General features: G+C 45.7%; 2 protein-coding genes across 11 annotated transcripts in view; both read right to left on the reverse strand.

The window, feature by feature from the left end:
- LOC141094149 (uncharacterized) overlaps window positions 1-15,012 on the reverse strand; it is a 454,882-nt gene that overhangs the window by 426,816 nt on the left and 13,054 nt on the right. The gene's annotated exons all lie outside the window — the stretch shown is intronic.
- Window positions 8,883-15,012, reverse strand: part of LOC141094136 (uncharacterized) — a 44,659-nt gene continuing 38,529 nt past the window's right edge. For all 4 annotated transcript variants that reach the window (XM_073579873.1, XM_073579871.1, XM_073579872.1 and 1 more), the window contains exon 7: window positions 8,883-10,962. In XM_073579873.1, coding sequence (XP_073435974.1) covers window positions 9,545-10,962 — 1,418 coding nt within the window. In that variant the 3' untranslated portion in view covers window positions 8,883-9,544. The remainder of the gene's footprint in view (window positions 10,963-15,012) is intronic.

The raw sequence follows: 15,012 nt of genomic DNA on the forward strand, positions 1-15,012 counted from the left end.
TTTGCCAGTCCTCTTCCAGAATAAGTAATTGGTTGGCAACAGTATCCAGGTCTCCTGTGGTGTTCATGTTTCTACCACCTGAACTGTAATCCTGTCATGATACCAGTGCTGGGTGACCGACACTGCTGGGGTTAATGTTCTGACCTCAGTGCAGACTCTCACCTGCACACCTGGGACCTATTATGGTGGCCTCTCATTGGTTCTGGGGAGGCTTCTTATAGCCTCAGGAAGCTCCCATCCCCCGACAGTTATACTTTCGCCCTTGGCATTGTGTGGTGACCCCTGAGTGTGTTAGTGCTGGTTGCATGATTCTCTGTGTATGACTCGGTCTGTTCTCTGGATTCTGCTTTGGATTCTGCCTGGTACCTTCTACGTCTGTTTGGTTTTGATCTCTGCTTGGCTCTGACTATCCGTTCTGTCTCATCCCTGGTACTTTACTGAGATCTTGTGTATGACCTTTGGCTTTGTCTGACCTCCCGTCTGTTTATCCCTCCTGTACCTCGCTTGCCGGTATTGTGCATGACCCCCACTTTGCCTGACTTTGAGTTTTCTACCTTCTTTGAAAGCAGGACGCTAAGTCCCGCCCCCTTGTAGTCACATGACCGTAGGTCCTGTGCCTGCTTTCTAAACTTCTACATTCAGGTCCCTTGCATCTTTATTTTCCGGCTGTTCTTGTCCCCAGGAGTCCGTACGGTGCGGGTGAGTCCCTGCTTAGCGGAGGCTGTACGCCGGCGCTGTCAGGACCCTGACAAATCCCTGGGCTTCAACACTGCCAGTTGTTGCGCAGACGTGCCGTCTGCACAGAGAAAAACACTAGCTCCTGTGTTAGTGGGGTTCAGTAACACCAGCTGCTCCCCTGCTGTGTGGATGGCAATATCTTCTGCTGCCTCCACATTCACACTACTACTGATTTCAAACTTGCTCCAACTAGGCCTCTAGCTCCACTCTGTCTCTAGTATTTCCCCTGGCCTCCAACCCCGCCAGTTGCTGCTCAGAAGTGGCGTCTGCACAATCAACACTTGTTCCTGTGTTACTGGGGTTCACTAACGTCAGCTGATCCCCTGATGTGTGTCCTACTAGTAGTGGGAATGTGGACAGAGCAGACGCCACTTCTGAGCAGCAACTGGCGGGGTTGGAAGGCAGGGGAAATACTAGAGACAGAGTGGAGCCAGAGGCCTAATTGGAGCAAGTTTGAAATCAGTAGAAGTGTGAATGTGGAGGCAGGAGTAGACATTGCCGGACACACAGCAGGGGAGCAGGTGGCATTACTGAACCCCACTAACACTGGAGCATGTGTTTTTCTCTGTGCAGGCGGCACTTCCGAGCGACAACTGGCTGTGTTGAAGCCCAGGATCAATCATGTAGCAGGCTGAGGCCTACTTGGAGCAAGTTGAAAATATGATGTAGTGTGATTTTGGAGGGAGCAGAAGATATTGCCGTCCACACAGCAGGGGAGCAGCTGGCATTACTGAACCCCACTAACACTGGAGCATGTGTTTTTCTCTGTGTAGATTGCACTTCTGAGCAGCAACTGGCTGTGTTGGAGCCCAGGGTCAATCATGGAGTAGGCTGAGGCCTAATTGCAGCAAGTTTTATATGTGATGTAGTTTGAATGTGGAGGCAGCAGGAGATATTGCTATCCACACAGCAGGGGAGCAGCTGGCATTACTGAACCCCAATAACACTAGTAGTGGGAATGTGGAGAGAGCAGGAGACATTGCCGGACACACATCAGGGGATCAGCAGACGTTACTGAACCCCAGTAACACAGGAACAAGTGTTCCTTGTGCAGGCGCCACTTCTGAGCAGCAATTTGCGGTGTTGGAGGCCAGGGTAAATACTAGAGACAGAGTGGAGCCAGAAGCCTAGTTGGAGCATGTTTAAAATCAGTAGCAGTCTACAACAGATATTAAACTTGATGAAATTAGGCCTCAGCCTACACCCTGATTGACCCTGGGCTCCAACATCGCCAGTTGCTGCTCAGAAGAGTCTTTGGCATGGGTACTCCCTCCTGCCCAGCCTGGTTCCAGCACGCCTGCTGTTTCCGGGAAGTGTCAACGTCACTTTGCCACCAAAACGTTGTCCTGTCGTGTTGCGGTTGGGTTAGCCGAGTCTATGGTGCCTGCAGTTTAGGTGCTTCCTATGTGGGCTGCGGGTTCTGGTAATAAAGGCTGGTTCCGTAGTGCCAATAGGACAAGCACCCCCTGTAGGACTGTGGGTTTCGGTAACTGCGGTCGGCTCGTGGCCTTGCTACTTTGCTTTTCATGGGTACCTTCTGCAACCCCTCCGGGTTCCAGCACCGTCAGCTGGTTCCAGGCAGAGCCTTTGGCCTAGGTGCCTCCTTCTCGGTATCCGAGTTCCAGCAACGTCTGTTGGTTCTTGGTAGTGCTTTGAAGCACAGGTACCTCCTGCTTAGTAACTGTGCTCCAGCACCGTCAGCTGGTCCACGGTTGTGCCATTGGCTCTTTTTCCTTCTGCTGCCACTCTGGGTTCCAGCACCGTCAGCTGGTTCTCGGTAGTTCCATTGACTCTTGTAGCTTCTGCTACCCATCCGGGTTCCAGCACCGTCAGCTGGTTCTCGGCAGTGTCTTTGGCTCGGGTACTCCCTCCTGCCCAGCCTGGTTCCAGCACGCCTGCTGTTTCCGGGTAGTGTCAACGTCACTTTGCCACCAATACGTTGTCCTGTCGTGTTGCTGTTGGGTTAGCCGAGTCTATGGTGCCTGCAGTTTAGGTGCTTCCTATGTGGGCTGTGGGTTCTGGTCATAAAGGCTGGTTCCGTAGTGACAATAGGACAAGCACCTCCTGTAGGACTGTGTGTTTCGGTAACTGCGGCTGGCTCGCGGCATTGCAACTTTGTTTTTCATGGGTACCTTCTGCTACCCATCCGGGTTCCAGTACCGTCAGCTGGTTCTCGGCAGTGCCTTTGGCCTAGGTGCCTCCTTCTCGGTATCTGAGTTCCAGCAACGTCTGCTGGTACTTGGTAGTGCTTTGTAGCACAGGTACCTCCTGCTTTGTAACCGTGTTCCAGCACCGTCAGCTGGTCCACGGTTGTGCCATTGGCTCTTGTTCCTTCTGCTGCCACTCTGGGTTCCAGCACCGTCAGCTGGTCCTCGCTAGTTCCATTTACTCTTGCAGCTTCTGCTACCCATCCGTGTTCCAGCACCGTCAGCTGGTTCTCGGCAGTGCCTTTGGCCTAGGTGCCTCATTCTCGGTATCCGAGTTCCAGCAACGTCTGCTGGTCCTTGGTAGTGCTTTGTAGCACAGGTACCTCCTGCTTAGTAACCGTGTTCCAGCACCGTCAGCTGGTCCACGGTTGTGCCATTGGCTCTTGTTCCTTCTGCTGCCCTTCCGGGTTCCAGCACCGTCAGCTGGTCCTCGCTAGTTCCATTTGCTCTTGTTCCCTCTGCTACCCATCCGGGTTTCAGTACCGTCAGCTGGTTCTCGGCAGTTCCTCAGCCTTCTTGTACCTTCTGCTACTTTTCCAAGTTCAAGCTTGTGGAAATGGTTTTTGGTTCTCACTCTGGATCTCCCTGACGACGACCCTGAAGATGACGACCCTGAAGACCACACCGAAGACCAAAAAGATGACCCTGAAGATGACCAAGAGGACAAACAACATGAAGCAACCACCAAGATGCAGAACAACAAGAGACAGAAGACCAAGAAGCAGAAGAACAAAAAGCAGAAGGACCAAAAGCAGAACATTAAGCATAAGACTAAAAATCAGAGCAAAAGATATTATCTAAATTATAAGCAGAAGAAGACTAAGCAGTGTATGAGGTTGAGTCCGTTCCTCCTCGTGGTGCCCCTGGAAAATGCCTGCTGCTGCAGGCCAAACTGAATGCGGACAAATCCTGTTGTAAATGTTTTGTGACAGGCAGAACGGAAGGTGTAATCTTCAAACTTTTCTAGATAACAACTACAGGAATGCCTGTCACAAATAAAAATATGATGAAGAAGAAGAATAGGAAGAAGATGAAGAAGTAGAATATGAAGAAGAATAATAGTTGAATAAGAAGAATATGAAGATTGTAAAAAAAATAGAATAATAGGAAGAAGGTGAAGAAGATGAATAAGGTGAAGAAGAAGTTGATGAAAAAGATGCTGCTGCTGCTGAAGATCATGAAGGAGAAAGTGTGGGAGAAGTAAAAAAGAAGGTGAAGAGCATGGAAGTAGTGAAACATACATATCTGACAAAATATAAAAAAGGTTAACATAGTCAATATCTTTGTAACTCCGAACGTCTTTAAAAAAAAAAATTTCTTCCTGCTATTCCATTTGATTGGGCTAAACCTCTATGCCTTTAATGTTTCCTTCACATCCCCCAATACATTCTACATTATTATTAGTTGTTTTTCTTCATGTAGAATTAACCTACAAGGAAAGAAAGGTTTTTTTTTAATTCCGATATTTCTGTCCCATTGACTTGAATGGGACTTCCAGTATCGGAATCGGCAATACCCGATACTTTTTGGGTATCGGGCCGATCCAATCCGATCCGATATTTCTCTATATCGGATGGTATTGCTCAACACTACTCCCTGTAGATCTCACAGGGTATGAGGGACCACAGGTTCTCTATGGGGTTCAGATCAGGTGAACAAGGGGGCCATGTCATTATTTTGTCTTCTTTTAGACCTTTACTGGGCAGCCACGCTGTGGAGTATTTGGATGCATGTTATGGAGCATTGTCCTGCAGGAAAATCATGTTTTTCTTGAACGATACCGAATTCTTCCTGTACCACTGGTTGAAGAAGGTGTCTTCCAGAAACTGGCACTAGGTCTGGGAGTTGAACTTCACTCCATCCTCAACCCGAAAAGGTCCCACAAGTTCATCTTTGATGATACCAACCCATACCAGTACCCCACCTCCACCTTGCTGGCGTCTGAGTCAGAGTGGAGCTTTCTGGCCTTTACTGATCCAGCCTCGGGCTCATCCATCTGGCCCATCAAGAGTCACTGTCATTTCATCAGTCCATAAAACCTTACAAAAATCTGTCTTAGCATATTTCTTGGCCCAGTCTTGACGTTTTATCTTATGTTTATTGTTCAAAGGTGGTCGTTTTCCAGCCTTCCTTACCTTGGCCATGTCCCTGAGTATGGCACACCTTGTGCTTTTTGATACTCCAGTACCGTTGCAGCTCTGAAATATGGCAAAACTGGTGTCAAATGGCATCTTGGCAGCTTCACACTTGATTTTCCTCAATTCATGGGCAGTTATTTTGAGCCTTTTTTTATCAACACGCTTCGTGCGACCCTGTTGGCTATTTGCCATGAAAAGCTGGATTGTTCAGTGATCACGCTTCAAAAGTTTGGCAATTTCAAGACTGCTGCATCCCTCTGCAAGACATCTCACAATTTTTGACTTTTCAGAGTCCGTCAAATCTCTCTTCTGACCCATTTTGCCAAAGGAAAGGAAGTTACGTAATAATTAAGCACATCATATATAGGGTGTTGATGTAATTAGACCACACCCCTCCTCGTTGCAAATTTGCAAATCACCTGATTTACATAATTGGCAGTTGGCTTTCAAGCCTATACAGCTTGGAGTACAACATGAAAAGGATGATGTGATCAAAATACTCATTTGCCTTATAATTCTGCACACAGTGTATAGGCCCATCATACACTGGAGCATCATCCATGGGGCCCATCATATACTGCAGCATCATATGGGGTTCATTATTTATGAGGCATCATATAGGATATGGAGCATTATTGGGGCCTATTCTGTATTAAGCATTATATGGTTCCCATTCTATATGGAGCAATATATGGGGCCAATCATATACTGTATGGAGCTTTATATGTGACTCATACTGTATGGAGCAATATGTGGGGCTCATTCTACTCTGGGGACCGTCCATTACTGTATGGCACATTATATGGGGACCATCATATACTGTAGCATTATGTGGAGCTCATCATATACTGTATGGAACATTATATGGGACCAATTATTCTGTATGGAGCAATATATGGGGCTCATTATTCTGTACGGCGCACTATGTGGTGGCCATAATACTGTATGGAGGAATATACTGTTCAGTTTTTGAACTATTGTAGAATTTAAAATAGATATCAGTCATGTAATGTAAGAAGTGAAGGATTTGTCATTACACTATACCAATATTTCTCTGCCATATCAGAGCATCATGAATTGTGGTATGTGTTAAAGGGGCCCACTGACACTCTTTCACCCGGGGCACACGAAAACCTGGAGCCAGCCCTACCCCCCCACAACTTTAGCCAAATAACCCCCAGTTTTCAATGCGTAACTATTATTATAAAGTAAAATAAGGTTGACAAGCTTAAGTAATAAGAATTGATGTCATTGGCATTGAAATGGGCACTGTAGGTGTGTTTACTGTCCTCCACTCCCTGACGAATTTGCTTCCCTATTGACTTGCATTGGGTTTCGCGTTTCAGTCAGACCTCCGACTTTTCCGGATAGTCGGCCGATTTCGTTCGACTCGACTTTTTAGAAAGTCGGGTTTCATGAAACCCGACTCAACCCTAAAAAAGGCAAAGTCGCTCATCTCTACTCAGCACCTTAGACCTTGAAACAGCATTTGTACTGTGGCTCCAAAATGAATAATATCTGTTAGGAACGGAGGTGTATGATCGCCCCTAAAGTGGGTCTCCTGAAGAAAGAGATAATGTCCGTGTAGTTTATGCATCTGATAAAACACTTGAGCTCTTTTTCTTGGAACATTAAGTCCTCTGACATTCAATGAGAACGTTTTCAGTTGTGCCATATTATATGGAAAAAAGGGAGAGGGGGAAAGGAAAAAAGGGTAGAAAGATTAAGAGCCAGGAGGAAGTGCAGATGGTAGATAGTAACGTCTACCTCTCTGCGTATAAGATGTATAGATTACGGATACATCGAACACAAGGAAACTGCGAAACAAGATCCCAATGTAAGTCCGTAACTTGGCGTTGTGTTTATAGGCGTAAGTCTTTCAGTCCTAGGGATCCTATTAGGGGGAACGATGGAATATATAGCGAGTAAAGTAATACAGCCGGATATTACAGTAATATAATGTGAACTCAACTTATAAGCTGTTCTAAGATATGAACTGAGACATTCTATATAATGGGAGAGAGGAACATAAAACTCTATTAAGCTATTATGTAATTATATTCTTTAAGGAACAACCACACATCTGTAAACTGTCTCTTATCAGGGAAGACAAGTTTCACTTCAGGAGCTCATATGATTGGCAGGATCCTTTCCCATCTGGGTGCATCACCATCAAGTTCCTGATCCACGGAAAGTCTTCTGCAACGCGCTGGAACTCTCTGTGGTAATGGTGGAGCAGGTGGCCAGTCAGATATATGGATTCTGGGAATGTCCAGGGCATCACAGAATGTTCTCATGTCGCTTGGATCTTTGAAAATATACAGCTGGAATGTGTAGCTCCAGAAGTACATCAGGCCATTTTCCCGGAGGGTATTAAGTAGTGGTTTCAATACCCTTCTTTTAGAAGGAGTCATTCAGAAAGGATCTGTGACCCAACTCTCTTGTTTTCCTCATAATAGGCTCATTTACGTTGAAAAAAATGTGACAGATAATGTCTTTTGGACTTTCAGAATCTTAGCCATGATTGTCTAGTGGATGGTACAACTTCATCCTCTAATCTCTGTACCTTGTCAGTAAGCTGTGACAGGCTAGAAGTGAGGGAACATATTTCAGTTTTGTATGTGGTCTCCAGCCTATCTATACATTTCTCCATGTCTTGTTTAGTAGGGATAGACGCAATATGATATACAAATCAATTATGGCGTTCCCCATATCAGAATCCCCTGTAGCTTGGGAGGAGGGGAGGTAAATTCCCCTGTGACGCAAAAATGATAATTACTTACCGGTAATTTGATTTTCCAGAGCCATGACAGCACCGCACATGAGAAGGTACCCGCCCCCAGGAAACAGGAAACCTGTAGCAGAGACATAAGAAGGGGGCGGCACCTCTCCCCTCAGTTTGTTTCAGAGTATGCAAGGTAACCGCCTTATTAGTTTACATACATGTTATATGACAGCGCTACCATCTCTCCTCCTGTACCAGTTATGACTTGTATTGTTTAAGATTATTGTACTTGTTTTTATGTATACCGCTCCTCACATGTAAAGCGCCATGGAATAAATGGCGCTAGAACAATAAATAATAATAATAATACTAGTATTCCCCTTTTCCTTTAAATCCATGTCTATATACATATATGTACACATCCAGATATAATTAAAAACCTCTGGTGCACCACACAACCATCACCAAGATAGGGCGGGAACAATGCGGTGCTGTCATGGCTCTGGAAAATCAAATTACCGGTAAGTAATTATCATTTTTTCCCTTCCCCATGACAGCACCGCACATGAGAGGAAAGATAGAATAGACTCCTAGGGTGGGACAACAGCAGACAACACTTTTCTCCCAAAGGCCAGCTTTGAGGGCCCTAGGTCTAGTCTATAGTGTCGGAAGAAAGTGGATGGTGATGACCATACTGCTGCCTCCAGGCACCTGCCCGCAAGAAACAGGAAACCAAACTGAGGGGAGAGGTGCCGCCCCCCTTCTTATGTCTCTGCTACAGGTTTCCTGTTTCCTGGGGGCGGGTACCTTCTCATGTGCGGTGCTGTCATGGGGAAGGGAAAACATTGCTCAGTATGTGGGCTTCAGTGACAACACAAGGAGATTTGTGGAGCTGTTTTCTTGTGAGACCGACATTAAGAAAGGAGAAATTGCTGGACTTACAGGCTTGAGTTGTCTTGTATTATGAGGGTTAAGAGTGCTACTTTTTCCAAGCTGAGGCAGAAATGAGAAGATGAGCCCTTCGATAAGAAATGCAGGAACGCGAATCACAACACCAATGGTTCAGCACCGGCATGGAAGGAGAGTATGAATGATTTTATTTTAAAGAGAACAAACATGAGAAATGAGAAGGTACAATTTTCGGTTAAAACAACATTCTGAAGATGAAAAAGGCTTCTCCCCTGTGTGATGTCTCTGAAGTTTATTAAGAGTTAATTTCCATGTAAAACATTTCCGGCATTAAAGGGAACCTGTCACCTCATTTTTCGCCTATAAGCTGTGGTCGCCGCCATTAGGGGCTTATCTACGGCATTCTATAATGCTGTAGATAAGCCACAGATGTAACCTGAAAGATAAGAAAAACAAGTTAGATTATACTAACCTGGGGGGGGGGGGAGCGCTCCGGTCCGATGGGTGTCTCTCTGACCTTTCCCGGCACCTGCGCACTGCAGTACTTTTCTCTGCCCTCAACAAGGCAGAGAATTACGCCTGCACAGGAGCCGCAACAGAAGCAAGGAAGAGGACATCATCGCATGAAGACGGGAGGCACCGGCCCCAGACCTGCGACATCCATCTGAACCGCCCCCCCCCCCCCCGAGTATAATCTAACTTGTTTTTCTTATCTTTCAGGTTACATCGGGAGCTTATCTATAGCATTATAGAATGCTGTAGATAAGCCCTAATGGCGGTGGCCATAGCTAATATGCGAAAAATTAGGTGACAGATTCCCTTTAAGCTTATGAGAAAAGCTTCTCCCCAGTGTGACTGCTCTGATGGCGAAGAAGAGATGATTTCTTCTCAAAACATTTTCCACATTCTGAACATGAAAAAGGCTTCTCCCCTTTGTGGGTTCTATGGTGGCTATTAAGACCTGCTTTACTGTTAAAACATTTCCCACATTCTGAACAGGAAAATGGCTTCACCCCTGTGTGAATTCTCTGATGTGTGATAAGATTTGATTTACGGTTAAACCATTTCCTACATTCTGAACAGGAAAAAGGCTTCTCCCCTGTGTGAGTTCTCTGATGTCTGATGAGTTGTGATTTCTGGTTAAAACATTGCCTACATTCTGAACAGGAAAAAGGCTTCTCCCCTGTGTGAGTTCTCTGATGTGTGATAAGATTTGATTTGTTGTTAAAACATTTTCTACATTCTGAACATGAAAATGGCTTCTCACTTGTGTGATTTCTCTGGTGTGTGATAAGACTTGATTTCTGGTTAAAATTTTTTCCACATTCTGAACATGAAAATGGCTTCTCCCCTGTGTGAGTTCTCTGGTGTGTGATAAGACTTGATTTCTGGTTAAAAATTTTTCCACATTCTGAACAAGAAAAAGCCTTCTCCCCTGTGTGGGTTCTCCAGTGCTTAACAAAACTTGATTTCTCGTTATAACTTTTCCCACATTCTGAACATGAAAAAGGCTTCTCCCCTGTGTGAGATCTCTGATGCTCAATGAGATGTGATTTTTGGTTAAAACATTTCCTACATTCTGAACATGAAAATGGCTTCTCCCCTGTGTGAGTTCTCTGGTGTGTGATAAGACTTGATTTCTGGCTAAAACATTTTCCACATTCTGAACATGAAAAAGGCTTCTCCCCTGTGTGGGTTCTCTGGTGCCTAACAAAATCTGATTTCTGGTTAAAACATTTCCCACATTCTGAACATGAAAAAGGCTTCTCCCCTGTGTGGGTTCTCTGGTGCCTAACAAAATCTGATTTCTGGTTAAAACATTTCCCACATTCTGAACATGTGTGACTTCTCTGGTGTGTAACAAGATATGATTTATGCTTAAAACATTTCCCACACTTGGAACAAGAAATTCTATTCTCCGCTGTGTCAATTTTTTGACATTTAAGAAAAGAGTTTTCGAGGGGAAAACGATTTACATATTCTGAACGTGAAAATGGCTTCTTTGCTTTATCAGTTTGTTTTTTAATGCTTATTTTGTGACTTTGATTTTCCTCAGGGGTCGGTAATGAATCAGAAGGCAGGACCTGTTTCAAAGGATCAGATGATCGATCTTTGCTGCGAATGGATGATGGTACATCTGGAGTAATGGCATTCACTTCAATTGTATCCTGTGGAGGGATCTCAAGATCATCTGATTTAAAAATTGAAGATGTCAGCTGTCCCTCTGATCTCCTGGTACAGTTATCTGCCAAGAATAAAACTAATTATTATTTTTGAATAAAATCCTTGAAATTAATACTTTTTAACATTTCTACATTATAAACCAAGACAATGACATTTCACAGTCTGATAGAAAACCTCACAGGATGAACCAGTAGAGCGTGGTGTTTGACGGTTTGTTAATTCTGCCTCCCAAATGTACAGTAGGTGAAAATAACAATAAAAACTTCTACTCTTCTCACAAAGAACAAGCCTCACTCAGGTACATCATGTGCCAGAGGAAAAACAAGGTTTCCACATTATGAGTGGCTCAAAGGCTCTTGAAAAACAACATGGCTTTAATAAACCAATCCAGCAATATCCGCTCTCCCAAAGTCAAATCTTTCCCTCACTTGTGAGCTTTTCTGTGTGCCCAAACCACATTCAACATCCATGTGTTTGGCATTACTATATTAGTATTTATTGTTATAGCGCCATTTATTCCATGGTGCTTTACATGTGAGTAGGGGTATACATAATAAAAACAAGTACAATAATGTTAAACAATACAAGTCATAACTGGTACAGGAGGAGAGAGGACCCTGCCTGCGAAGGCTCACAATCTACAAGGGATAGGTGAGAATACAGTAGGTGAGGGTAGAGCTGGTCGCGCAGCGGTTTGGTCGATCAATGGTTACTGCAGGTTATAGGCTTGGCGGAAGAGGTGGGTCTTCAGGCTCTTTTTGAAGGTTTCGATGGTAGGTGAGAGTCTGATATGTTGTGGTAGAGAGTTCCAGAGTAGTGGTGATGCGCGAGAGAAATCTTGTATGCGATTGTGGGAAGAGGAGATAAGAGGGGAGTAGAGAAGGAGATCTTGTGATGATCGGGGGGGTTGCGTGCAGGAAAGTACCGGGAGACTAGGTCACAGATGTATGGAGGAGACAGGTTGTGGATGGCTTTGTAGGTCATGGTTAGGGTTTTGTACTGGAATCTCTGGGCAATGGGGAGCCAGTGAAGGGATTGACAGAGGAGAGAAGCTGGGGAATAGCGGGGGGACAGGTGGATTAGTCGGACAGCAGAGTTTAGAATAGATTGGAGGGGTGCGAGAGTGTTCGAGGGGAGTCCACAGAGCAGGAGGTTGCAGTAGTCAAGGCGAGAGATAATGACGGCATGGACTAGGGTTTTTGCAAATTTTTGGTTGAGGAATGAACGGATTCGTGAAATATTTTTGAGTTGAAGTCGGCAGGAAGCGGAAAGGGCATGGATATGTGGTTTGAAGGAGAGATCAGCGTCAAGGATTACCCCGAGGCAGCGAGCTTGTGGGACTGGGGAGAGTGGGCAGCCATTTACTTTAATGGATAGGTTCGTTGGGGGGGGGGGGGGAGGGTCACGTGAGATGGGCGAAGGATGATGAATTCTGTTTTGTCCATGTTAAGTTTCAGAAATCTAGCGGAGAAGGATGAAATAGTGGACAGACATTGAGGGATTCTGGTTAGTAGGGAAGTGATATCTGGTCCAGAGATGTAGATCTGTGTGTCGTCAGCATAGAGATGATACTGAAAGCCATGAGATTCTATGAGCTGTCCCAGGCCAAAGGTGTAAATGGAGAAGAGCAGGGGTCCTAGGACTGAACCTTGTGGGACTCCGACAGATAGGGGGCGAAGTGAGGAGGTGGTGTGTGAGTGGGAGACGCTGAATGTCCAGTCTGTTAGGTATGATGAGATCCAGGATAGGGCCAAGTCTGTGATGCCAAGGGATGAGAGGGTCTGTAATAATAGGGAATGGTCCACTGTGTCAAAGGCAGCTGACAGGTCCAGGAGGAGGAGGACAGAGTAGTGTCGCTTGCTCTTGGCAGTTAAGAGGTCATTGGTGACCTTAGTAAGGGCAGTTTCAGTGGAGTGGTGTGACCGGAAGCCAGATTGTAAGCAGTTGAAGAGGGAGCAAGAAGAGAGATGGGAGGACAGTTCAAGGTAGATGTGTTGTTCCAGTAGCTTGGAGGCATAGGGTAGAAGTGATATAGGGCGATAGCTAGATACAGAGGATGGGTCAAGAGAGGGCTTTTTGAGGATAGGTGTGATGGAGGCATGTTTAAAGCTTGAGAGGAAAACACCAGTTGTTAGTGATAGGTTGAAGAGATGGGTTAGGGTTGGGATGAAGACTGTGGTGAGGTTTGGGATAAAGTGGGATGGGATCAGGTCAAGTGCACAGGTGTGGTGAGATGTGATCTTGAGAGTAGAGTGGAGAGTTGATCTTCTGTGATGGTGGAGAAGTTGGTTTTGGAGGTGGAGGGCTGGGAAGTCGGGAGGAAGGGCTCTGGGGGTTGTTGACCAAAACTGTCTCTGATGTTATCAATCTTCTGCTTGAAAAATGAGGCAAAGTCTTCAGCTGAGATGAGTGGGGAGGGAGGAGGTGCTGGGGGACGGAGGAGAGAATTGAAGGTGTTGAATAACTGTTTAGGGTTGTGAGACAGGGAGGATATGAGAGATGAGAAGTAGGTTTGTTTAGCTGTGGCGAGTGTGGTCTTGAAAGTAGTGAGGGACTGTTTGAATGCGATGAAGTGCCCTGGAAGCTCGCCTCAGTTCTTTGGTCAGGCTGGTGTGCCAGGGCTGGCTGTTGATTTTGCGAGCTTTGGTATGTGTAAGTGGGGCAGCAGATTCCAAAGCTGCAGCTAGTGTGGTGTTATATAGAGCAGCAGCAGCGTCATCCGCATTGTGTAAGGAACTTATATCTTTGAGAGGGAGGAGGGATTCAGAGAATGAGTGTAGATCAAGGTGTTTAAGATTTCTGCGAGGGTGTGAAAGTTTGTGGGGTGGGGATTGTAGACATGGAGTGGAGAGGGAAGAGAATGTGAGAAGGTTGTGGTCAGAGAGAGGAAGAGGTGAGTTAGAGAGGTTAGATAGGGAGCAGAGGCGGGTGAAGATGAGGTCCAGTGTGTGGCCATCTTTGTGGGTAGCTGTAGAAGACCATTGAGTGAGGCCGAAGGAGGAAGTGAGAGATAGAAGTTTAGTGGCAGCTGAGAGGGAAGTGTCAGTGGGGATGTTGAAGTCGCCCATGATGATAGTAGGGATGTCCGCGGAAAGGAAATGAAGTAGCTAGGTGGTGAAGTGGTCAAAGAAGGTGGTGGCTGGCCCTGGGGGGTGGTAGACGACAGACAGTTGGAGGGGGAGTAGATGCGCACAGAGTGCACCTCAAAGGAAGGGAGGGTAACAGAGGGTGGTAGTGGGATTGGGGTGAAGGAGCAGGTATCTGACAGGAGAAAAACAACTCCTCCGTCATGTTTGCTGCTGGGGCGAGGGGTGTGAGAAAGGTGGAAGCCACCATATGAAAGTGCAGCAGGAGAGGCTGTGTCAGAAGGGGTGAGCCAGGTTTCGGTGATGGCGAGGAAGGAAAGTTTGGTAGTAACAAAAAGATCATGGATGTAGGAAAGCTTGTTGCAGACAGAGCGAGCGTTCCACAGAGCTCCTGTTAGTGGGATTGGGGAAGCGGGGGCTGGGTGAATGGGTATAAGGTTGGAGTGGTTACGGAAGGTTGTAATAGAGCGTGGATGGGAGGTAGAAATGACTGTGGGAATGTGGTGAGGAGGACCAGGATTTGGAGAGATATCACCAGCAGTGAGAAGGAGCAGAGAAAGTGTTAGCAGGTGGGAGCAGGAGAGGGCATGAGGGGGCTGTCTGTATTTGTAGACAGAGGATTGTATGTTAAGGAACAGTTTTGAGGTGGATGGGGAGGATTGAAGAAGAGATGAACAGTTCCTTACTAGGAGTAGGGATTAGGGGAATTAGCAGAAAGTGAAGGATTATAGGGGTGAAAGTGAAAACAAACAGAAACATTGTTTACAGTGACTATATTGAGAAGAACCCACTTAATTTATTGTGTGTCTCCTGCAGCACAATCTGAACACTATGTGTTGGGTAATAAAATGGCAAATGTGGAATTTTCACTCTCCAACATCCATTCAGTGTTAGTTTCCAGAAAGTGGCTGTGAAATCAAAATAGTCACTACTTCTATAGATTAATTCCCTGAGGGTTATAATTTCCAAAATAGAGCCACTTTATTGGGGTTTATACTGCTCTGGTTTTCTATTTTGTCATATTA

Source organism: Dendrobates tinctorius, unplaced genomic scaffold (assembly GCF_039654945.1).
Source record: "Dendrobates tinctorius isolate UK_male_01 unplaced genomic scaffold, ASM3965494v1 ptg000063l, whole genome shotgun sequence".
NCBI lineage: Eukaryota > Metazoa > Chordata > Amphibia > Anura > Dendrobatidae > Dendrobates > Dendrobates tinctorius.